This window comes from Scophthalmus maximus, chromosome 14, assembly GCF_022379125.1.
Source record: "Scophthalmus maximus strain ysfricsl-2021 chromosome 14, ASM2237912v1, whole genome shotgun sequence".
Taxonomy (NCBI): Eukaryota; Metazoa; Chordata; class Actinopteri; order Pleuronectiformes; family Scophthalmidae; genus Scophthalmus; species Scophthalmus maximus.
This window is the reverse complement of record NC_061528.1, coordinates 1-24384: the sequence shown is the minus strand read 5'-3', so window position 1 is coordinate 24384 and position 24384 is coordinate 1. Positions and strand designations below refer to the sequence as shown.

Sequence of the window (24384 nt, the reverse complement as noted above, 5' to 3'; positions counted from 1 at the left end):
GTGAAATTAAACTGAATCAAACTCTGAATTTAAAATAATTTAATAAAATTCCTGAATAAATAAAAATATTCACATTATCTCCAGCATAAATAAAACAATAAATTAAATAATATTCATATCATTTTCAAATGTAATGAAGAACAAAAAACAAATATATACATTTCAAACTATACATTTTTAAGGAAATGATAAAAAAAGTTTAATTACTTTTAATAACATTTGAAAAACGAAATGTTTGACTGGTCAAACGAGAAGAACCAGACATTAAAATCCGGGATGAGTGGATCCAGATCCAGATCCAGAGTCAGATCCAGATCCCGATCCAGATTCAGATCCAGATCCAGATCCAGATCCAGACCCAGATTCAGGTCCAGATCCTTTCTTGATCCATGTTCCACCATTTACCAAGTTCACTGGAAATCTGTTCAGGACTTTTTCATCCTGCTGACAAACAAAAAAACAAACAACAAACAAACTGACGGTAAAAACACTTTGTCGGAGGTAATCGAATTTCATCCCTTTAAAATAAACCATCAAATTTACATAAAAACACGATTCAATATTTAATGAGATTCACAACATCACTACAACTGAATAAAGTTTCAACAAGTTTTCTTTCTCAGCAATTTACAACTTTATTCATGTTTTTCATCTGCTCTTATTTTGAAATGTCTGAGGATGAGTCACAATGTCCGAGTGAAGTCAAAGTAAAGAAAGTTTTGCAGTTTAGTGATCAGGAGGAAGACGAGCCACTGGATTGTGCTCAAGAGCTCCTCCAACATCCCACAAGAAAGTTTGAGTTTAGTTCATATATTAAATTTTGTCAATTGTGATAATCAAAAAACAATATCATAATAATTATGAGGTACTGATACACAGCTGCAGCTAATACAATTTAAAATGTGTAAGATTTAAAGAAGCTGAGAGATATCAACAGTATCGTGCTGCCAAGGTTGTCCGTAAAGGCCGGGCCCCCGTAAGGGCCTAGGTCCCGTGAGGGCCGCCCCTGGTTTCTGTTGAGTAACACGTCCTCAGCGACCTTCAGCTGATGACTGCGACTCACTGCAGGGCTGAACCCACCGTCTCCACCTGGTGTTCAGAGTCTGAACCAGAGTCAGATTCAGGGTTTGACCTGAGCTGATGTTTTTGATGATGTCACTGGCTGTGCAATGACATCACCTTCCTGATGTTTATCTCTGGACGCTGTCGTCACTGACGTGACATGAAGCACAACATAAAGTCTGACAAAGAAACGTTTATAAATCAAGGTTGGGGTTTGGGAGGCGAAGTCCGACTGAGTCTGACCTGACACATGCTGTTACAACTCCTTGTGACATCATCATCTCTGACATCATCCACAATAAACCTCCAGACATGTTAGCTAGGGAGTGTTTGAATGCTAATGCTAGCTGTTGTCTGATCGTAGCTAATGAGCTAATCTGTAGCTGAACCTTGAACCAGTCTGATGCTCTTTAGCTGAAATGATTGTGATGATACAACGTATGAACCTGGATCACAGCGTCTATGGCGGGTCCAACAAGGTCTTTGGGGGCTTTGATGACGAGTCCTGCAGCTGGTGTTTAGGGTCAAAGGTCAGAAGGTTGTGAAGTTGAAGCCCCTCACAGGGTCTTAAACTCAGTAGGTCTTGAGTTTGAAGACCTTGCTGAGCCTGGTGGTGGCGCTGGAGTAGATGAGGAAGGAGCCTTCGTCAGTGCTGAAGTGCTCCCAGTCTCTGCAGCCGAACGTGGGCAGACTGTGGACGGAAACAAAGCCCTCGTAACCCTGCCACCTGAAAACACAACACACGATGAGACGCTGCAAACAGAAGAACAGACGCCAACTTCGACAGGAAGCACCGACCTGTAGACGACACTGTTCAGAGAATACGAGCTGCCGTCGTAAGAGTTGGCCACAACCAGGAACTTCTCATCTCCGATGGTGAAGAACTCCCAGTCCACCGCACTGACCACAACAACAACAACAACATGTTAGTGTTTCCAGTGATCAGTCGACATGATGTAAAACAGATGATGACTTTTCATGCAGCAAAGAAAAACTGTGAGAAAGTTTCCTGACAGAACACGTGTGTGGTTTAATTCCACTGTGTAATAGTCATCAGTTTAGCCTCAGCGCCCTCTGCTGGAGTTTAAGTGATACAGCAGCTGATTCAGACCAGAGACTGTAAATAAAGGGTGGACGATTGCCCCCTGGTGTCTGGCTGCAGTATAGGTCATAAGTCCCGCCCCCTGGTGTCTGGCTGCAGGATAGGTCATAAGCCCCGCCCCCTGGTGTCTGGCTGCAGGATATGTCATAAGCCCCGCCCCCTGGTGTCTGGCTGCAGGATAGGTCATAAGCCACGCCCCCTCCCTGTTAGCAGATGGGACACTTGAGGTAATTGTTATCACACTGATGTTTGTTCATGTGTTCTTGTTTCTGATCACTTTGCGTAATTATTGGCAGCTGACACTGATTTCATGATTGGTCGAGATCGTGTGTGAGCAGGGCCTCGATACCAAGGCTCCACTCGATCACTACGTCACAGACTCTGACTCCACATGATGTCACCAGCTCAAGATGGAGGCTCCTGCATCTGAGAGATTTTAGCTTCATATAGCTTAATTTAGCTTTATATACAGTCAGTGATCGTCTTTATATACAGTCTCTGATCATCTTAATATACAGTCAGTGATCGTCTTTATATGCAGTCTCTGATCGTCTTCGTATACAGTCTCTGATCATCTTTATATACAGTCAGTGATCGTCTTTATATGCAGTCTCTGATTGTCTTCATATAAAGTCGTTGATGGTCAGGGACAGCGCCCTCTGCAGGTCTTGTACAGGACACAGTTAAAATCAATACATTTTGACTTAACTTGACTGATTTGACCGATATCAATTTACATGTATTCATGTAAACCCGTTGTCAGAGGACCTGAGTGGACCTGGTTCATGAGGACTCAGGGGTTCTGGTCACCTGTGAGTGAGGATGTCCTGGAAGCGGATGAAGGTTTGCGTCAGTGCACTGAGCTCGTACACAGTGGAGTTGATGCTGTACGGACTGAGGCCGCCGTCAGAAACCTTCTGACTGTTGGCGACGGCAAGGAAGAACCTGCCGTCGATCTGAAACGTCTCCCAGTCGGTGGCTCCCACCGTCTGCAGAGAGAGGAGAGGATTATTGATTCACGATTTCAATACTGGCAGCAACACGTCACATTATTGATCACTGATCAGAGAACACCACTTGGTTTGTGTTGCAGGTGTAATGTGTCCTGCAGCCTCACGAGGGCACCAGCAGATTCTTCAGTCCTGGTGTGAACCAGTGAAGAAGCCGACGTGTCGACCTGCTCCAAGAGTTAACCCTGACCCTGACCCTGTGACCGTGATGCTTCTTTCAGAAGTCGAATTAAAGGTTCACAAAATTTTCAACACATTTTCAAATCCAAGTCTTTCTTCATTCAGATGATCCATCCTGACAAATGAGTCCAAACAGCTGTCTGCAGTTGGAAACCCCCTCTCTCACACACACACACACACACACACACACACACACACACACACACACACACACACACACACACACACACACACACACACACACACACACACACACACACACACACACACACACACACACTAATTATAATCCTCTGGTTTCCTGTGTTGTAATTGGAAGGTTTTTTCTTTGCTTTTTAATCAGAGCCTCGTAAACTGAGCAGTTAAAAAATCTTTTCATAAATGTGACTTTTTGAATCTTTTTTCATGTGATTGTCTGTCATCACATTAATGTTTTATTACTGTTTGACCTTTTTACTGCAGGACGTGCTGATCGTCAACATGTGGCTCAGACCTGCTGAGATGTGTTCAGTGACACACAGGCAAACTGTGTGACGTGGTTACTAGCTTCGTTTTTGTTGTTGTGTTTTGTTTAAATGTGCAGGTCAAAGTAGGATTAGTCCAAGTCCAGAGTCCAGACTGAGTCCAAACAGACTCAGGAACGGTCAGACAAAAGACACGAACAAGAACGAGACGAGTCCGAGTGCAACCAGGAAGGAGGCCGAGACAACACCTGATGGACAGGAGATGAAACAAAACACTGACTAGAACAAACCAGGTGAGATGGTCAAAGACATCGGTTCAGATCAGTGAGAGGTTTACGACCAACGTGGGGGGGTTAGGATTGTCACGGTAATGTCTGACTCACTGTGACGACTCTGATCGTCCTCGTCCGTCTGCTCTGAGCTCACCTGAACAGGTGCAGGTCGGCGGGAGAGGGAGGAGCTACAGATCATCAGGAAGTGTCTCTAACCCTAATGAGCCTGATGTTATGAATAACAAAATGAATTGATTAGATTAGAGTTTAATGTTAAAACAGATCCACTTCTCTTTGTTATGACAACCATAAAGTTTTCGCATCATTTTTGACATGATAAAAAAATTCCATAATGAAGATGCTGATATTATTTTTCGTAATAATTAAAAAATAGATAAGGAAAACAAATATGATGATTATGATTTGAATATTTAAATCCTGGATCTGCCCGTTTCTCTGGATCCACTCCATAATTTATTGGATTCTTCTCTGGGTCGTGACCCAGAACTTCACGTCTACAAAAAGATCTCTTAACTATGAGATTTGTATTTTTAAAACTACAAGAAAAAGTTCTTATGATGAAAACACAGAGAGCTTCATGTCTTTGATAAATCAAATGTTTGATTCTAATGTTTCTGAAGTTTGGTACAGTCGGTGTTGGAAATGTTCAAACCCTAAATATAGGGACTGAAGCCAAGTGACCCGGACGTCCCATACAGAGCCCTGGAACCAGATGTTGACCCACAGTACCATCTGATCTACCTCATAAAGACAACAGACACTGACCAGGATGTCCTGGAAGGTCTGGAAGCCGCCGTCCAACCACACGTAGACAGTGGAGCTGATGGTCGTGCTCTGACCGTCAAAGGTGTTGGCGACCGCCAAGAAGTGGTATGGTCCGACGGTGAAGAACTCCCAGTCGTACGCTCCGGACGTGGACAGAGTCTGGTTCACCTCAAACAGCTACAGGGACGAGAGGGGGAGGGACGAGACGTCAGAACAGGAAACGAGATGAAGGGACGAGACGTCAGAACTGGAAACAAGATGAAGGGACAGAACCGGACTGAACAGGACGTTGGATGGTCGACGTGTGTCGTTACCTTTGTGTCTGGGTTCCACCTGTAGATCACACTGTGGATGTTGTGGTTAGAGTCTCTGGCTGAGGACACACAGAGACGCAAACTATAATGAAACACCTGAAGAAGACAACGGTGTCTTCATGGAAACAACAACACCTGGACTCTGACAAACACACAACAGTCAAGTTTCATCCAGATGTCATAGAGAAACAACATTTTGAGAAAATGGACAAAAGAAAATTTTAATTTATGATAATTTCCATCTACGACTGTGAAGTTAACGTTCTTCTGACCTCTGACCTCTCCAGGAAGAAATTTTTTAATAAAGTGTTTTCAGAAATTTAAAGAATTGCAGGTTGACAGGTCAGGTTGAATGTTTTACTGTGTGTGTGTGTGTGTGTGTGTGTGTGTGTGTGTGTGTGTGTGTTACTTAACCACAGTGCACCTGCAGTACTCACATCCTTTTTTTCCTTTTCAGCTCAGATCATATCAGTGAGTATTTTATCTTCACAGGACACACACACACACAGAGCAGGTGGAGGTGTGTTTGATCTCAAAGTCAGACATGTTGTACCTTCTCAGTTTGAAACCACGAACCTCTAGTAAAACTTGTAGGCTCCGCCTCTCCCCTCTGCCGATGTCTGGACTCGCCCAAAGAGTCGGGTCATTAAGTTCTATTTAAATTATGAATTTCCTGCTTCCTGTTTACCTCGTCTGTGATTGGCCACGACCAGGAAGCTGTGGTTGTGTATTTGGAAGGCCTCCCAGTCCAGAGCGCCGTGAGTCTCCAGAGTCTGATAACGGAGGAAACGCCGCCGTCGCCGATTCCAGCGATAGATGACGGACAGCTCAGGCTCCGCCTCCCTGGAGTTTGCCACCACCAAGAAAATCTGAAGGAGGACGAATAGGAAGGTTTAATATTTTATCTGTTGTCATGGTGTTTTTTTAATAATAAAGCACTGAGAACAATTAGTGACAGAGTTTTACTAAAACAACGTTCTTGAGTCCTTAACAAGCTTCGGAGGATCGTGTCAGGATGTTTCAGTGTCGATTGGAAGGTTCCACTGATCCTTCAGGTGATTACAAAGGTTCTGCAGATGGTTTTAGTTTAAGTGTTTACCAAGGAGGTTATGAAGAGTTTGGTCAGTGAGAAGGTTCTACAGGTTATACGGGTTCTACATGTCATACGGATTCTACAGGTTCTACAGGTTTTACAGGTTTTACAGGTTTTACAGGTTTTACAGGTTTTACAGGTTTTACAGGTTATCCAGTTACATCTTTGTAACAGAACTGGTTGTTTGTGTTGAAGCACAGTTTTGTCTGTTTGTTCACATCATCATTTTGTTTTTATATATGCTGACAAAAACTTTTAACGTATAAAGAAGCTTCTGTTGTTCGGGGGAAAAGGTCGTAGGCAGTATTTTTGTTCAGTTACATGTTAATAACCTGAAGGAGTATTGTTAAACCTTGTCGTCCACAGTGAAGTGCTTCCAGGCTCGAGCCTCCTGAGTGCTGATGTTCTGGAAGAGCTGAAACGACCCGTTTCTCCACTTGTAGACTCCTGACCCGGACAGAGAGTCCCTGTCAGAGGACACGGGAAGGTTACCATGGAGACCCAGAGGACACGGGACACAGAGCCTCGTTTCAGTACCTGTTAGCTGCAGCCATGAACAGGCCTTCAGACGGGATGGAGAAGAGCTCGACGTCAAAGGTTTCTGAGCTGGTGTAGAGATCCTGGTAGTCGTCTACGTAATCCAGGCGCTGCTCAGCTGCAGTTGATTAATACACTTGAGTTTCAAGTTTATTCATATTCCATATCTCATGTAACGAGCATCAATGTGCTTAATGTGCAGGAGAAAATAAGAAATCTTTTTTAAAAACATACGGCAACATGTAGAATGAGAATATACAAATAAATTAATAAAATAAAATGAACGAGAATGTGATGTTGGATTAGACCTTAGTTCAAGAGCATAGTGACTCAAGGCACTGTAGTATTGTTTCTGAGTATAGTGAGGAGACCTTTACTGTTATTATTATTAAATTATATATTATTTACATATTTTATGCATGTCAAGTTTGGTGGGGCAAAATGGCTTGATAGCGCCCCCTACACCACCTGATGAAGCAGCTCCAGGAGCCGTAGTTTAAACCCATCGTTAGAACGTTGGCCATTTTGAATTGAATGTTTAACTTTGGCCTTCTTCTTCATACTTTAACGAAATAATCAGATCAACCTCATATTTGGTCAGTCGGGTCTAAAGACTCAAGGTTTGTGTCCGTGATTGTGTATTTCAATGTTTCGCCATGAAACAGGAAGTTGTTGTAGCTCATATATAGTCACATCTACATGCCAACATTCAGTTATAGATATAGCGCCACCTACTGACAACAGGAAGTACGCCTCGTGTAACAATCATCATTCCATTTATTGAAATGTTAATGGTCTGGTCTACATGTGATACATGTACGTATGTTTTGTGCACGCTCTCTAGTGCCACACAGTGGACACAGGAAGTGATTCAAAATGTATAAGACGTGTCAGAGAAATGACATCTTCCTCGTTCGCACAGTGTCCGATGGCCGATGGTCGGTCCGTCCTGACGTGTCATTCTTACAGTGACTAATACATGAATATTAAATTAATACATTTATAACTTACACTCACTAATGATATGACAAACTTTATTCTGTCTTTTTCTCAAATACGGTTTCTCTGTTTTTCTCTCAGTTCTTTCTTTTTGTTATTTCTGAAAAGTTTTCCTTCAAATAAAAAATTACTTTTATAATGTTTTGTTTTTAATTACTACTTTATTTTTAAGTTGTACTCTTTCCCATGAGGCCAACGTTTTACAACAAAACCACAGTGTCACTAACTGTAAACTGTCAGGATGTTTAATGACTCACTCTGCAGCAGCGTCCTCCATGTGAGTCTGTCACAGATGAACAGACCTTTCCTCTCAGCGTCGAACCACAGTTGGCCTTGTTCTAGCATCGAACACGGAGGAGGATTTCCCAGAGTCACTCTGGCCTCGGCCTCTGGAAGATGAATGAATGAATGAACTATGTGTGTGATAGAGGGATGAGTCTGAACAGATGCTGAGAGATGAGTCTGTTAAATGTAGAGTGATAAAAGATTCATCATTTACCTTTGAAGTAAAGTGAAGTAGAAGAGACATGAAAGAAATGAACAAAACTGAAGTGAAGTACTTGATGACTTGTGCTCAGTGACTGAGTGTATGAGCAGTGACACGTCACTGACTGATGGAAAGTACCGTCTCCACGGTGACGGAGCTGTCATTTCAGCAGCGACTGTCTCTGAGTGGTTGACAGAGCTGATTTAATGAGGGTGCCTCACTCAACCGCATGCCTTCATTATGAGCAGTGGGAGACGAGTCTATCATTACACATCTGAGATTGAACCTGCCCTGAGGGCAGAACCAGTGCTCATCTGCCCAAAAGACTCACAGCTGCTCTTCACCATCAGGACAACAAACAGCTCTCAAGTGAACTGTATCATTATTCTTTCTCTCACATGTATTTGAGAGACAATCAAACTTGATTTTTGAGACTACAGTTCCCACAATGCACTGGAGGATCAGTGGCTCAGAGAGTTCTCTGACTCATCTCACGGTTCTAAACAAAAGTTCAAAATGAACCTAAAAGGCCAGATTCTGACCTAACGCTGTTGTCATAGAAACACACATCAAACACCAGGAGAGACCGCGACTGTCAAACAAACCACTGGCTACATACACACACACACACACACACACACACACACACACACACACACACACACACAGAAACATAAAACCAGTATTTTAAAAAGCCTGTCAATCACAAACAGAGGCAGGAAGTAGATTTTCCATCTATTTTGCAGCTCGTGTTACAGAATCACTGAAACCATCACAACCCAAAGTTTACAGTCCCAACACCCACACAACACACACACACACAACACACACACACGCGCACAAACGCACGCATACACACACACACACACACACGCACGCACACACACACACACACACACACACACACACACTTTATTCACAGTGTGTGTTGTAAACGAACAGCCCCTCCCCTCCTCACCGTACGGGTAAACTGGTCCTTGGTGGTCTGGCTGGAAAGGGGTGGACTTGAGAACCGGGGGGACGGACAGCTCGGCCAGACTGGGGTCACAGGTTGGACACAGTCTTGGTGTGGCATCAGAGCCAGGAAGTAGAACCAGTTGACGCAGTAAACCCTGAACACAGACAGACCAGTGTGAACGTGCAGAGCAGGACAAGAAGGAGGTTCATCAGCAGACAGGACTCTGAAGGTCTCTGAAGGTCTCTACTCACAGAGAAACGTCCTCTCCACCTTCTCCTGCTGCCAATGAAGAACCTGGACCCTCTGGTGCTCAGAGCACTGGGGAAGGACTGGACCTGTTGACTGGGAGACAGGAAATCAGTTTGCAATCTAAAACTGATACATGATCCTTGAATATCCAGATCAACTGGGTCTAAAGCTGGTCACTCTCTATGATCTGACCAGCTCAAACCAGGCTGAACTGAACGAAGTCAACCCAGACTGAACTCCATTAAACCACGTGGGTGAACTAAAACCTGTGATGGAGGAATTAGACTAAACCAGGCAGAACCAGACTCAACAAACAGATTGAACAAATGTCAAAGTGAACCAGACTGAACTGAACCCATTTGAAAATAAATAAAATCAGACTACATTAAACCGAACTGAACTAGTCTGAACTGGTCTGAACTAGTTTGATGGAGACCCACAGCTCCAGAGGAAGTCCACAGTCGACGGTCAGTGTGGCATACTGTCCGCTGATGGCCAGCACCACGGTGTGCCAGCGGTTATCGTCCAACCCCACGTCCTTGAAGCTCAACCTGCCTCGCCCACCAGGGGGCGTGCTCAAAAAGTGGAGGCTATTCTCTGAGACACGTAACCCCAGCAACAGCGAATCAGATCTCTCCTCCACCACAGAGAAGATGTACTCATTCCTCTGGAAACAGAGAGAAGAAGAACAAGTTAGACCGATCTAGATGGGACCAGACCTGGTTCTATTCAGTTCCATGGTTCACCTTCTGTCTCAGTCTCGGTATCTTGATGGTGGCAACCAATGAAAACTCAGCAGGAAAGTAGTCACAGTTGGTGAAGATTTGTGAGGCGGGAAAACTCAGTCCTCTCGTCACAGCACCAGCCAATCGAAGACCTCTGGACCCTCTGGACTGAACCATCTGCACCTGTTTGGTCAAATCACCTGTTTATCTTCTGCTCTGCAGTCATTACTCCTTCCACACATCCATCGCCCCTTCGCCCCCACGTGTCCTACCTGTGTGGGTGGAGCTTGTCCTGGGCGTGGCAGAGCTCTGGCCAGCAGGTCAAGAGGCAGCAGGTCTGAGGAGGAAGTAACTCTTTTAAACACACACTATATCTGTACAGTAAAAACAGTATAGATGGTAACTCTTATCAAACAGCCCACGATTCTAAGACTGTTTTTACAGACGATCAGTGACATGAAGACGGACGATGTCTCCAGGCTGCAGTAGATCGTACACATGACATCAGTGTGATAACAACTACCTAAAATGACAGAGACCATCTTTGGAAACATTTTTTTAACATCTACTTAGATTTCTTAGAAGTTCTTAGGGGTGGGGTTTACGAACAGTACTGCCAATAACTGGGTGTTATATTATATATCTATATTATATTTTATTTTATTACATTTTATTATATTATATTATATCATAGAGGAAAGGAAACAAGGCAGGGAAATCTTATCCTCTGACTGTGATTGATAAGACTGAGCTGTGGTCAGTTAATCATCTCTCAGATGTAAATGATGAAGAGTCTATTTTCATCACATTATCACCACATATCATATGATGCCTCTATCTTTGTCATCTGTAGTGATCTAAAAATAAAACCAAAGGTTCTGGTTCCTTATATCATAAAACAAAAACATTGTGTTGAGCAGAGAAGTTTGAAGTCACGTTAAGAGTCAAATGTCCAGAAAGGGGTACGAACAAAGTAACGTACGAAATAACTGGAGCCTGACCAATAATCTGATAATAATAATAACAATAATAATAATAATAATGGCCAATATACATATATACATATATATATATATATATATATATATATATATATATATATATATATATATATATATATATATATATACATACATATATTTATAATTGTGTCAGTGATTCCTAAGATGTCTTTATCAAACCCTTATGACCCTCATTGCTACCCTTATTTAACATTAACACTTAAATTGAGTCTTGATATTTTACAGTTTAACCAGTGGCAGTCCTGTGGGAGGAAGCCATCGATGAGGCATTTGAAAGGAAAAGGTTGCGATATGCAAACTTGGCTGCCAAAGCAGAGGACCGGGGCTGGAAAGTAAACGTGCGTCCAGTGCAAGTGGGCTGCAGGGGCTTTGTAGCTAGTTCCACCACAAGGCTACTAAAAGAGCTTGGAATCAGAGGACAGGCTCAGCGGAAGACCATCAAAGACTGTCAGCTGTCAGCTGTGGCTGAAGCGGAAGGAGACTGTATGGGCTGCCAAGTGACCTCATGGAGCCTCCAGTGCGACACACACCCAGGTCTGTGTCTCAGCCTGCGGTGGGCCAGCCTTGGGTGAGGGTGTATTGTGATAAAAGGCCGAAACACCCAATGAGGCCGGGGTGCACAACTGATGAGGTGTCGTATTGGAGGCACCAGGCGGTCATCCCCCAATCCAACCCCACCCAAGAGGACATCTCCAACAACAGCGCTTGTGCTGAATATCAAGGGATTCTAACATCTAGTCCTAGTAAGCATACTGTAAATAAACACAAAACACAAATACAAACAAATCTATAGAACTTGAATTGAGAAAATAAACTTTTTTTTGTAAAATGTAAATATGAATGCTCATCTTTTCTGTTTTGTTTATTCTGTGAATTTTAAGTTTTCATATTGGCAGACGCAGATATTGAATGGCTCAATGAATGAGGTCATAGAGTATGGTGTATGTTTAATGTAACATATAGAGTAATTCCTGGAGTACAGAGCAACAAAGAGCCACAGAGTGATGTACAGTAGGACAGAAAAACATGGAGTCATATAGGTGATTAACATATTGGAGAAAATGTGTAAGATGTGAGGTCCCTGGTTAAAGATGTCTGCTATAGCAGCAGTGAATGAACATGACCTGGACACCAGGGAACAGAAATGAGACTTGAGCAGTGAGTTTCAACCTGTTTCTTAACTGACAGCAACAAGTCAACATCAGTTTTTAGCTGGAATTCCCCTTTAAGCTCCTCTGAGGCTCCGTGTGTGTGTTTTGTCACTGCAGTGGGATCAATGGAAGATGAATGGAAGATGAATGGAGGGAGGGAACGACATGGACAGAGACAGATCTCACATTTCAAAGACACGACAAACAAGGAAGCACAAAGCTGCAAAGAAACGTTTGAAACACCCGGGACGTAAGACAGACTGAGGACAGACGGGTTCTCCAAACTAATCACAGGAGCAGAGGCAGAGCCATTAATCAGATTAAGAGAGAATAAAAGAAGAATTTTCAGTCTCTGTTCACTTAATGCAAATCAGAAGGTTCTGAGAGTTAGAGGAGGTCGTGTGTTGGTGAGGCAGTTTATGAATCGAGTGTATGCAGGTTCAGTGATTCTCGCCTTTGGGTCGGAGTTAGTATCTCGATCAAGTCCATTCCGCATTTGGTTTTCAAAGCAAAACTCATCTTCTAAATCTGGTACTTTGGGGTCTTCCTTGTTTATTTACAAAAGCTCACCTCCAAATAAAAACTTGACATTCTTATGAAACACTTATTGTTTTAGTGTTTTGGTGAATTTGGCTTGTGTTGTCACACAAGATAAACCCCCGTCTTTGATGGATCTAGGCTAACAGTTTGCCCCCTGTTACAGTCTTTGTGCTAAGCTAGGGTTAGAAACGAGGTTGGACTGTTAGTTTGCTGCTGACGACAAATCCAATGTGCTGAATGTTTTCTTGTTGGAACATTTACAACCTCACACCTGAGTCTCCGTACCTGTGCAGGGTCTCCAGTTGTGGCTCTGGACTCTGGTGGCGATCAGCAGCCAGGTGAGCAGCAGGGAGCAACACGCCAACATCTCGCCTTTTTTCCGTCAACAGTGGGGATTTGCTTCCTCCTCACAAGTCTTCCTCATGACCTACCGCCTGAGGTTCAAGTCAACGGACAGACGAGTAAAGACGACCTGCATCAGATACCTTCGACTGTCTTCTTCCCCTTCTCTGCAGTAGTTATTCAAACGTCTGCGTTAAAAAACAAAAAAGATCAGATCTCAGTTGTTGTCTGATACAGCAGCTCAGATCTTGATTTGATGACCACAAACACTAGCTCTTTATAAATCCTGCTCTAAAGTTTCTGAAGTTCCCAGTAACTGATAGCTAGTTTCAAACAAGTTACCAAATCAGGTTGCACCATGAAAACTGAATATGTCAGCTATGTTGTAAATATGTGACTGGAAAACATTTTATTATTTTATTTTTAAATTCAATTTAAGAAATTTTATTTCTATGACAAAGAAACTTAACCGATCATCACATCTGAGAAGCTGGCATCAGATTTTCTGGCATTTTTTCAAGAAAATGATAAACAATTTATCAATTAATGACAAAGTCGCTGACAAAACGTCTGTCACTCGAATAATCGATTAACTGACCAATCATTGAGCTGTAGATGACAGGAAACGAGGGGACGTCTTTCTGTCCATTTAGGGTCCAAACCTCTGCCTTTGATTTAGAATTTATTTTGTTTTATCATGACAATTTATTTGTGTTTCCTGGATCTGAAAATTGAATGAAAAATGTCAAATCAAACCTGAGGTCAGAGGTCAATCCTGTCTGCCGAGGTCTCAGATCAGCTCTGAAGGAAGAGCCTCAGGTTTCTCCAGACATTTTTCCTCTTCCAGTACAAAACCTCTGGGACGTCTTCTACAAGTCGTCCTTCTGGTTTTCGTTGCGAGTCTCCCTGGACTCTTCAAAACAGTCCAGACCAATTATCCCAGAGATCACCCGAATCTCCAAGGGTTAAGAAAAAATCTTTTACTATTCTGCTTTTAAAATGATCTCGAAATGCGAAGAAGATCCACAGTTGCTTTAATGTTGGAGTTGTTGTTCAGTCGTAAATTCTCTTTGGAGAAGTCGTCCATTGATTTTTCCTTCGCACATCCTTTTTAAAATTCCTTGAGCTTATTTTTCTTCCCAGACTTTAAAATCCTAAATAAAAAGTTGTTACAGAGGTTGTCTCATCTTTGTCTCATTTTACTTCAAACGTCCAGAACATTCACTCTTGTCTGTAAAACCATGAAGGGTTAGTCCGTCCACCTGTTATTCTCTTTTTGTATTTATTCTAGATTCTCTTGAAGATATTGGATTGTTGAAGAGGTTGTTTTGATTTTTACAACTTTCCTCAAACGCCCACCTGTCATCCAAATTTCCTGCTTCTGACTTGAGAATTTTTTTTTTTTAAATCATTCAAGATGTTTACTTTGTCCCCCTTTCCTTAAAATATGAGCATCTTTTCTCTGACGTTCTTCTCTTTCAGTTGAAAATGAAAAAAGCTTCAGAGGTTTCGTGGTTTCCTCTTGGTGGTTGGAAGCTCTGACAGACAGAGCAGCTGGATGTGATTTTCAGGTTCAGGTGCGTCTCTGGGGAGAGGGAGACTTTACCTGCAGGTGAGACTGGCTCGCTCGACCGACATTTAAATATAAAAGACTGGGAGGAGCTGGAGAGAGAGAGAGAGAGAGAGATAGAGAGAGAGAGATAGAGAGAGAGAGCTGCCTCTCGAAAGCATTGATTCACCTTCAGGACAGAAAAGAAATAATGTGAAACTTTGAAGCCAAAAATCACAAATAACCCAAAACATTTTATAATTTATTTTTATAAATTATTTGTAATTTGTTTGGACGGGGCCTCAATACCACGGCTCCACTCAACAATCACTACGTCACCAGCACAAGATGGAGACTCCTGAATCTGAGATTTAGCTTCATTGTTATACAACGAGAGGAAAAAGAGACGTGTCGTTGTCTATATATACAGTCGGTGATCGTCTTTATATACAGTCGGTGATCGTCTTGATATATAGAGTCAATGATCGTCTTTATATACAGTCAATGATCGTCTTTATATACAGTCAGTGATCGTCTTTATATACAGTCGTAGACCGTCTTTATATACAGTCAATGATCGTCTTTATATACAGTCACTGATCGTCTTTATATACAGTCTCTGATCGTCTTTATATACAGGCAGTGACCGTCTTTATATACAGTCTCTGATCGTCTTTATATACAGTCAGTGATCGTCTTTATATACAGTCGGTGATCGTTTTTATATACAGGCAGTGACCGTCTTTATATACAGTGATGTTTTCATCTTCATGCTCTGGAAACAGTTTCATGAAAATTCAGTTTAATAAAATCGTTCCACATTAGTTTAAATCACAAACGTCAGCGTGACTGTGACATGTTCAGTTTAAACATCAGATTATCTGATGTGGAGGTTTAAAACGTCTTTGATGACCATGTTTGGTGTCTCTATGTAAATGAGGTGAGATTTAAAAATTTGTGCAGATGTTCGATAAATACCGCATTCGTGTAAAACTTGTTTGCTTTGATAAACGTATGATCTGTGAGATGAAACAGAAGAAGAAGAAGAAAGATGAAATATGCCAGAGGAGAGATAAAGAGAAGAAGAAGCGACTGATCTCAGGTCTGTATCTGAGGCATGTGCTGGTGATCACAACACAGGAAATCCCCAGGTGAAGCATAGGTCCGCCTCCTACCTGTCTGACCCGCCCTCCTCACATGCTGCCACACCTGAGACTCCTCATAATGACATCACATCACAGAGTGAATCAAAAACTACCTGAGCTGCTTTTGTTTTCATATTCACCAGCGGAGAAAGAATCCAGATACTTTACTCAAAGTATGAAAAAGTAAAAGTTCATTCATCAGAACCTCGCACTTCACTGTCATATACACCAGGGGTTCACAACATCAGGGTCGGGCCCCTCCAGAGGGTCACCACATCGATCTGAGGGGGTCACGTCATGTCTCTTGTATCATGTTCCTCTGAAAAGTGGGGGACAGTAAAAGTAGAAATGTTTTCGATGGGAGACGTGTGATGTTTACGTGGATCAACTAATCTGATGAACAGATTAAACATAAATAATCCAGGTTTAAACTGGAGTCTGGATCCAGTCCAGCAGGCAGAGACACCAACAAACCCAGAGACCTTTATTGACAAATGACTAACTCCTGTCTGTCTTTCTGTCTGTCTGTGTCTTTGTCTGTCTGTCTGTGTCTTTGTCTGTCTTTCTGTGTCTTTGTCTGCCTTTCTGTCTGTCTTTACCTGTCTTTCCGTCTGTCTGTGTCTTTGTCTGTCTTTCTGTCTGTCTGTGTCTTTGTCTGCCTTTCTGTCTGTATGTGTCTTTGTCTCTCTGACCGTCCATGTCATCAAAGTAGGTCACAGCAGGTCACAGGTCACAGGTCACATGGTGCAGGTCCTTGAGGCCTGACTGTGTGTGTGTGGACTGGGAGGTTGAGGTATATGGCGTGTGGACAGTGCCACACATCACCAGCTGAATGTCAACATTTCTACAACACTTGTCAAAGATTGTGTGTGTGATTGTGAAACCAGATCTGTGCTCAGCTTCAGGGTGAGGAACAACAAACACACTGATGTGGAGATAAACCTGCGACTTCAGGTGCTGAAGGTTCGACTGAGACAGAAACTTGAAGCTTAAGTTTCTCGACGATAAGAGCAGAAACATCCAAACACAACCTGTGAACACAGATAAGATCTCACAAAGTGTTTCTGAAGGAAGGCAACCAGGCAGACACACCAGCTGTGAGTCTGAGTGTCCCAACAGAAACCTCATCTGATCTGGTTCACAGCTGGAGGCTGGAGCTCCAGATCCCAGACTGATTCCAGATCCTCATGAAACATCAGCGTTATCCGTTGGTTTGTCTGTTTGGCAGCAGGATGAAAAACTCCTGGTGGAAAGATAAAACATGGAGCAAGAAATAATCCATGAAATGTTGGTGTGGATCTAGACATAGGGGCGGAGCCAGGAATGTTTGCTCTCTTTCTTTAACATTGTGAGATTGAAGGTTTTTCTTTTACACTTCAGCCCAAAAGTCTTTCTGGATTTTTTGTTTTAAATTGCTCCTCTCGTCATTCTCATGAAGATCCATGAATGATTCACTGAGATTAGACATTATTCAGTGGGCTGGTTCTATGAGTGTGTGCAGCTTGACCGAATTTATAAGTTTGATTCAAGAAAAGAAAGGATGTTTTTCTCAGGAGCAGATGAGAAACTTTTCTCTGCAGTTTATCTATGAAGGATCTTTATTTACAAAGTGAACACGACAGTGAGACGACTCCCTCCTGTATAATACTGCAGCTAATGTGGTGTAACCACAGAGAGACGCTAATAACAGTGTGAGTGTAAACACACGGGTTCGCATCTCTAATGACTCGTCTGTCGTCTCTGTTCAGGCAGGTCAAGACTCGAACGAGTTCTTCTCTCATCGCAGACAGAAGTGATGTGTGACCAGCTGCAAATACTATAATACTACAATAATACAACTGTAGTATTGTATATAAAGACGATCAGCGACTGTATATAGACGATCAGTGACTATATAAACACGATCACTGACTATAGAAAGTCGATATATAAAGACACTCAGCGACTGTATTTAAAGACGATCCGCGACTGTATTTAAAGACGATCACTGACTGTATATAAAGACTTTACAGTAGTGATTGTGGAGTGGGGCCGTGGGGGCAGGGCTAAGGGCAGATGTCAGCCCGTTGTGAATCTTCAGCAGGTAAATAGTTGATAAAGGTTAATTTATGTATTTCAATGTCTTCAAGAGTTTGACTGTAAATGTAAATGAATTTTCTGTTTTGTAATTCTGCAGATAAATAACCAGCTCACACTCGTTTGGCTTCCCATGATTTATTCTTATACTTTTTAAAGCAAAAGACAAATTATAACTTTTCACAACAAAACGTCATCGTCCGAGTCACTTCAACAAACAAGATGAACATCAAAACGCATTCAAATAAGATGAGGATAAAGCCAGTCGGAGCGACTCATCGTCAGTAAAGTCCTGACGTCTCCAGACCAAGAGAAGAGATAAAGTGCGTAAGTCCCACGAGCTTCTGAAGACAACGAGCCATGACTCACTCCGACCCTGAATTCTGACCCTTTATAAAGATGAGAGAACATCACGTTCACCTGAACTTGACTCAGCAGCTCTGAGACTAGAACCAAGAGATCAACAGAAGAATTCATCAGAAATTTTCTGGAACTGATAAATTCAAACTTATATTATCGATGATAATTTCTAATGTCGTTGACGAACATTCGATGAAATAATTTAATTGATAATCGAATAAACTTAATAGGCAAATAATTATAAATCATCTTTAGTCGCAGCACTAATCCGTGTCTGAAATGATGAAATATGATCATCATTAGTTATGATGATGATCAAATATCCAATCAGTAGCTGGACGACACTGGTGGAGAGGTCACATGACATAAGTTCAGATATTGAATATGAATTATTAATGATCCATGTTGTGTCAAGGTGTGAGGTGGTGGTGACATCATCAACCGGAGGTCACATGTCACGTGGTCTGGTTGTCACGGTGATGTCACGTCAAAAAATCAAAAGCGTCTGTTTTGTAGTTTTGCATATTTGTAAAATTTAGCAAAAAAATTGTTCGCTCTGATCGACTTCCACTCGTCCGTCATCAGTTATTCAATCTGTCCGTGTCAGCAGCACTCTGTGTGTGTGTGTGTGTGTGTGTGTGTGTGTGTGTGTGTGTGTGTGTGTGTTTGTTTGTGTGTGTGTGTGTGTGTGTTGGTTTCCATGGTGAAAAGAAGGAGAATCGTTTGTCACCCGAGTCTGACATCATTGTTGCAGGGTGACGACATCATCTCTAAAGGCCCAGGGACTTGCGTACGATTTTCTGGGCAAGTTTGTAAAACTGCTCTCGGTCCTCGCGCCACATTTTAGAGGCGTCGACGTTCGCTCCACTCTCGTCGTTCGGCTCTGAGGAGGAGGAAGAGGAAGAAGAGGAGTTGGTTTATATAGAGGCAGTTGAAAATATTATAAACAAACCACTTGTCACATGAAGCATGGATCATGTAACGTACCTGCCAACATGCTGACCACTGAGAGCAGGATCTTCTCCACACTCTGGACCGGACTCCACCTCTCTGCACTGCTCTCGTATCCCATTGGGTCATCACCTGGAGCGTGGAGGATGGAGATACACACCCGACCATCCGGGTAAACTGGAGGAGGAGGGGGATGAGGAGGAGGAGGGGGAGCAGGAGGAGGAAGAGGACCAGGAGGAGCAAGAGGAGCAAGAGGAGCAAGAAGAGCAGGAGGAGGAAGAGGAGGAGGAGGAACAGGAGGAAGAGTTAGTGGTTGAGGCTCAGTCAAATCAGACTAACTGTTACATTGTTTAATTCAATACAATAAATAAAAGTGTTGTTATAAGTTTTTATTTTCAGACATTGTTTCCTGGAGTTTTCTTCTGTGTTTTTCATCTTTAGATGTGTGATGTCGTAATAAAGTCTTTGGTGTTTTGACTCCATATAAAACTGAATTTTTTTTGAAAGTTTGAGTTTTTGTGACGTTTCTTGTGAAGCTGAAAGTTGAAACCAGACGGAGAAACTTTGTCTTCGACACTTTCGTCCTCACAGGTGTAGAAGAACAAACAGGATCATCAGTGGATCTGATGAGTGTTTCACCAGCTGCTGTTACAGCGGGAATCGAACCATAAACCTGTCGTCACTGCTTCAGTCGCCTGGTGTGACCTCACTGTGTTCAGTCACTCATTAGTTTTACTTCACTTAAACATGAGTGTGTTTTAAACGTGTTCTGACGCAGATAAAATATTTTCTTCTTTATATGTGTATGTGTGTTTGTGTGTGTGCGTGTGATGATGATGATGATGACAGGTCAGCAGCGACCCTGCAGTCCTCTAATCATTATGGAGCGTGCTCAGACTGTTTGGTCATCATGGCTCTGACCCAAGTCCACTTATCTCAGCACTAACGACAGCACGCTAACGACACGCCGGCGGTGTGTTGTGACAGGCGGGGCGATAGTTTAGTGTCTCAGTATGTTTCCAAGGTTACTGTGAGCAGATGTCACATGACTCATCTTCACCTTAAGATGAAACCTGATTTACTGACCAGGCAATGAAACGATCAATCAGCAGCTGGTAAGCAGACTGCCCCCTGGTGAGCAGCGTGTGAACTTACTGTTAGGATGAAACATGTCGCAGGTGAACCTCATCTTCGGAGGACTGAGAGGATAATCAGACGGAAAACTGAGGACCGCTGGAAACACGCCACCTTCAAAACATGTGTCCTGAGGACCCCTGAAACATACAGGACACACGTTGACATACAGAACACATGACAGCATAGAACATGTTAACATACAGAACACGTTAACATACAGAACACGTGACCCCTGAAACATTCAGAACATAGGGTAACATACAGAGGTTCTGTCCAGAGGGCAGTGCGGGACTGGGCCATTTTCCCTTTTTTTGGTTTTTCATAAATGAGGTATTTTGGGTTTGTGCTGCATCAGCAGGTGTGATCGTCATCGTCAGGTGTGATCGTCGTCGTCAGGTGTGATCAGATGGTCCAATGATCAGTATCAGTGTTTTATCTCATGTGTTTGAGTTGTAGGTTTGAATCTCAACATCAGTTATCTGATCTAATCCTTCGTTTATCTGCAGGTTATTTCTGACTGTCAGGTAAAATGATCTCTCTCTTTCTCACACACTCTTCAGCAGGAATTTCATAAGCAAACTTGTGATATGAAACCAGAACCTTGTCACACTCGAGCTTAGCACTGTCCCAGGTAATGGTGTGTGTGTGTGTGTGTGTGTGTGTGTGTGTGTGTGTGTGTGTGTGTGTGTGTGTGTGTGTGTGTGTGTGATGTGGACGGTGAATGAGTTGCTGGTTAAATTGAAGGGCAAACTGAAGTTGCTGGCACGCTAACAACAACAAGAGTTCAGTTACACTTAATGATGATGATGCCTTCACTGACATCATCCCTCTGGAAGAAGATACAACACACACACAAACACACAAACACACTTGTGTAATATCAAATAAAAACACACAAACACACTTGTGTAATATCAAATAAAAACCTGCAAAATGTCAACATAAGTTATTATTAATATAAATATCATTCTTCTATCATCACAGCAGCATCACACTGATCTGGATCCTGGTTCTGGAACCATCAGACCGTCTGTGGTCTGATCTGGGACCAGGGGTTCTGGAGTAACACTGTGTGTGTGTGTGTGTGTGTGTGTGTGTGTGTGTGTGGACTCACATGATCAGCGCCTCCCACTCAAAGAAGTTCTCCTCATTGGCTGGCCCTACAGGAAGACAGAACATAACTGTTTCTACTTCCTGTTCACGGCAGCTTCACACATCAAACATGTTATCCTCTTTATTTTGTGATAAATCATGCTAATCTGAAATGTGCCTCTGTGAATATATGTTATTATAATTGATAAGGCTGAAACTGAAGATTAGTTTATTTATTGATTAAGTTGTGACAGAAAAGCAGAAAATTGTCACCTGGTAAATAAAGATAAACAAACAATTTGATTAGCAAAATATTGTCAGATTAATTTTCATTAGTTGTGACTGTAATTATTAATATTTCTGATGTTTGTGGAGTCAGACAACGAGGCTGACGACAGGAAGTGATTCATTAGAGCAGATTGAGGGATATTGATAAACAGCTTTAATTTCAGAATGTGATTTTATTAACCTCTGACCGTTTTTCCTTTTTCAGTCAAAACTCTGGAGTGTGGACGACGGGTGTTACCGTAGCAACTGTGAACGGAGCATGAGCCTAAATCCCTAATATGAGAGAGAGTCAATGTGATGTGATTAAGTCTCACCTGCAACGATCCCCTCAGGTGGATTCAGGGTCAGCTCTGAAAAACAAACACACACAAACAAACACACACACACACACACACACACACACACACACAGGTTAACCATCTGTAAAATCAGGCTGTGACCTCTGACCTTTGGAAACAACAACTCAGGAATTCAGTGGGTTGGGGGCGATGTAACTAACCCTTTTCTGCACCAGGTCCACACCAGAACCACTACTCTCAGACTGGTTGTTTTAAACATGCTAACAGCTGCTAACACCATTCCAGTTGAATTGACGGTGAAATGTTGAGGCAGAAGTGAACCTTGATCTGTTATTGACACTAATCTCTGTAACTGGCGCGATAAGAAAAGTCTGTGTAATAAGTCTCATGTCTGTTGTCATCAAACTGCAGCAGCACAACGAGTCACGTGATGTGACATATCGAACATGACACCAAATCAAAAATTAATGTATGATAGTTAATAAGTGTCCATTCATATCCGGCTACAGAGTCGCGGAGCAACAACAACATCTAACTGACGTGTTCTCTAATGGAGTCCCGGGACTGTTAGCTTAGCTCGTAGCCTGACGGGGACGTTACAAGTTGTCCCGCAGGCTGCAGCCGGAGGTCGGACTCGGTGCTTCGGGTCACTCACGTTTATACTCCGCCATGAGTCTCTTCAGCGCGGTACCGGCCATCGTGTTTTACCAAGGACGAACAAAATGTGAAGATAAAACCGGCTCCGAGTTTCCTTCTGCGTTGCCACAGCTGAGCGAGCTGCGCATGCTCACAGACACTCCTGCTACTTCCGCACGTTTTACCGGCAGCTTTGTGATAGTGCTGCCACCTGCTGGAGAGACTGTGTAAACACACGTTTTAATTTTGACTCGTGTAAATTAGAAAGCGGCTATAAATCAATGACGACGTTATACCTGATCGATATAATACATATAAGTTATACAAATGTTTTTAAAAATAGGGTAAGGCGAGGAAATATATCACGATGAGACCCCCCGGTTCATCTGAAATATCCCGGTTTGCTTCCACCCCACATTCATTGGTTCTGACAGTGGTGAATCAGTTCTGCCAGAACCTGTCTCCCGAAGGAAACAGGAAATGCACTCGCCGGCCACCCATCCCCATCATCCCGGAACGGCTGGCGGTCCCGACGGCGGCGTCTGCCACGTCGGACCAGAGTCCAGCCGTCATCAAAATGACCCATGTCAGTGGGTAATGTAAGTATAATCACCGGGTAAGGTAAGTATACTAGAAATGAAACTAATTTGTTTTCAAACGAAAAGCAATTTTTCTTACGAAATTCCCCTGTCAGTGGGTAAGGTAAGTATTTTTTTGAAATAAAATGAAATTGTGTTTTACGAAAAAAAATAAAAAAATAAAATCGTTTTCTTACGAAATAAAAATAAAAGGTTTTAAAATAAACAACTACGGAAGGTGTGTCCTGGCAACGTTTCGACCCTCTCTGCGTCTTCTTCAGGCCTGTATGACACACAAAAAAACTCTTTGTTCAATGTGGCTGGAGAGATGTTGTCTGCTCAATGTGCATGTGAGAAGTGAGCTCCCACTGAGGCTCCTCCTTTTATATCCTCAGTTGAGCTCCTCCTCTTTTGTTCTCTGTTTGGTCTGACTATTTGTTTTTTTGTAAGTTTGTATGTGATCTTGTTTGTCACTATTTAACACCATAGTCCCCAAACCAAATGAAATGGAATAAACTAAATGAAATATGTTTTACTTTGCAATGCCCAAATGAATAAACTAAAATGAATGTTTCTTATTAATATATTTATTGTTCTAAGTCTTTTACAATAAATAATGAAGCCCAATGAACTTATTTTTAATAGATTCCTAAATTATGATTTTTAAATGAGTTATAAATCCCAAATGAACCTGTTTGGATTAATTTATTATTAGAATGTGAAAAAGTGATATAGGGCTTGGGATGAGGTAAATTTAGGGCATAGGATGAGGTTAGGTTTAGGGTATTAGAACAAGATTAGGGTTAGGGGTTAAGTAAGTAAATTAGAGCCCGTCTCCCGGAGGAGACGGAGAAGGCACTCTCCACCCACCCAGTCCCATCACCTCGATCCCAGGACGGAGCAAAGTGCATTGAAATTGAGGTAAGTATAAAGGAATAAATGTACCATATGAAAAATAGGCAAGACTGTGCCTTACGAAA

General features: G+C 42.4%; 2 protein-coding genes across 3 annotated transcripts; both read right to left on the bottom strand.

Annotated features, from left to right (window-relative positions):
• Window positions 1-134: 134 nt before the first annotated feature.
• LOC118283130 (thrombospondin-type laminin G domain and EAR repeat-containing protein-like) lies at window positions 135-14887 on the bottom strand. 2 transcript variants are annotated; one of them, XM_047337494.1, is made up of 16 exons: window positions 14050-14887; window positions 13237-13481; window positions 10511-10575; window positions 10260-10421; window positions 9954-10180; window positions 9516-9606; window positions 9265-9418; window positions 8077-8208; window positions 6821-6938; window positions 6636-6750; window positions 5879-6059; window positions 5191-5249; window positions 4877-5053; window positions 2975-3153; window positions 1861-1962; window positions 137-1789 (listed from the first exon to the last, which is right to left on the bottom strand). In XM_047337494.1, the coding sequence occupies exons 2-16, from the start codon at window positions 13316-13318 to the stop codon at window positions 1636-1638; spliced, it is 1998 nt and encodes a 665-aa protein (XP_047193450.1). In that variant the 5' UTR covers window positions 13319-13481; window positions 14050-14887; the 3' UTR covers window positions 137-1635. The 2 variants fall into 2 exon arrangements, with proteins under 2 accessions (XP_047193451.1, XP_047193450.1); XM_047337495.1 differs by having other exon boundaries at window positions 135-1753; window positions 13237-14887.
• Window positions 14888-18185: 3298 nt separating this feature from the next.
• ube2g2 (ubiquitin-conjugating enzyme E2G 2 (UBC7 homolog, yeast)) lies at window positions 18186-23002 on the bottom strand. The gene is made up of 6 exons (XM_035604468.2): window positions 22846-23002; window positions 22206-22241; window positions 21626-21671; window positions 20530-20648; window positions 19411-19551; window positions 18186-19306 (listed from the first exon to the last, which is right to left on the bottom strand). The coding sequence occupies exons 1-6, from the start codon at window positions 22886-22888 to the stop codon at window positions 19194-19196; spliced, it is 498 nt and encodes a 165-aa protein (XP_035460361.1). The 5' UTR covers window positions 22889-23002; the 3' UTR covers window positions 18186-19193.
• Between the last annotated feature and the right edge of the window lie 1382 nt (window positions 23003-24384).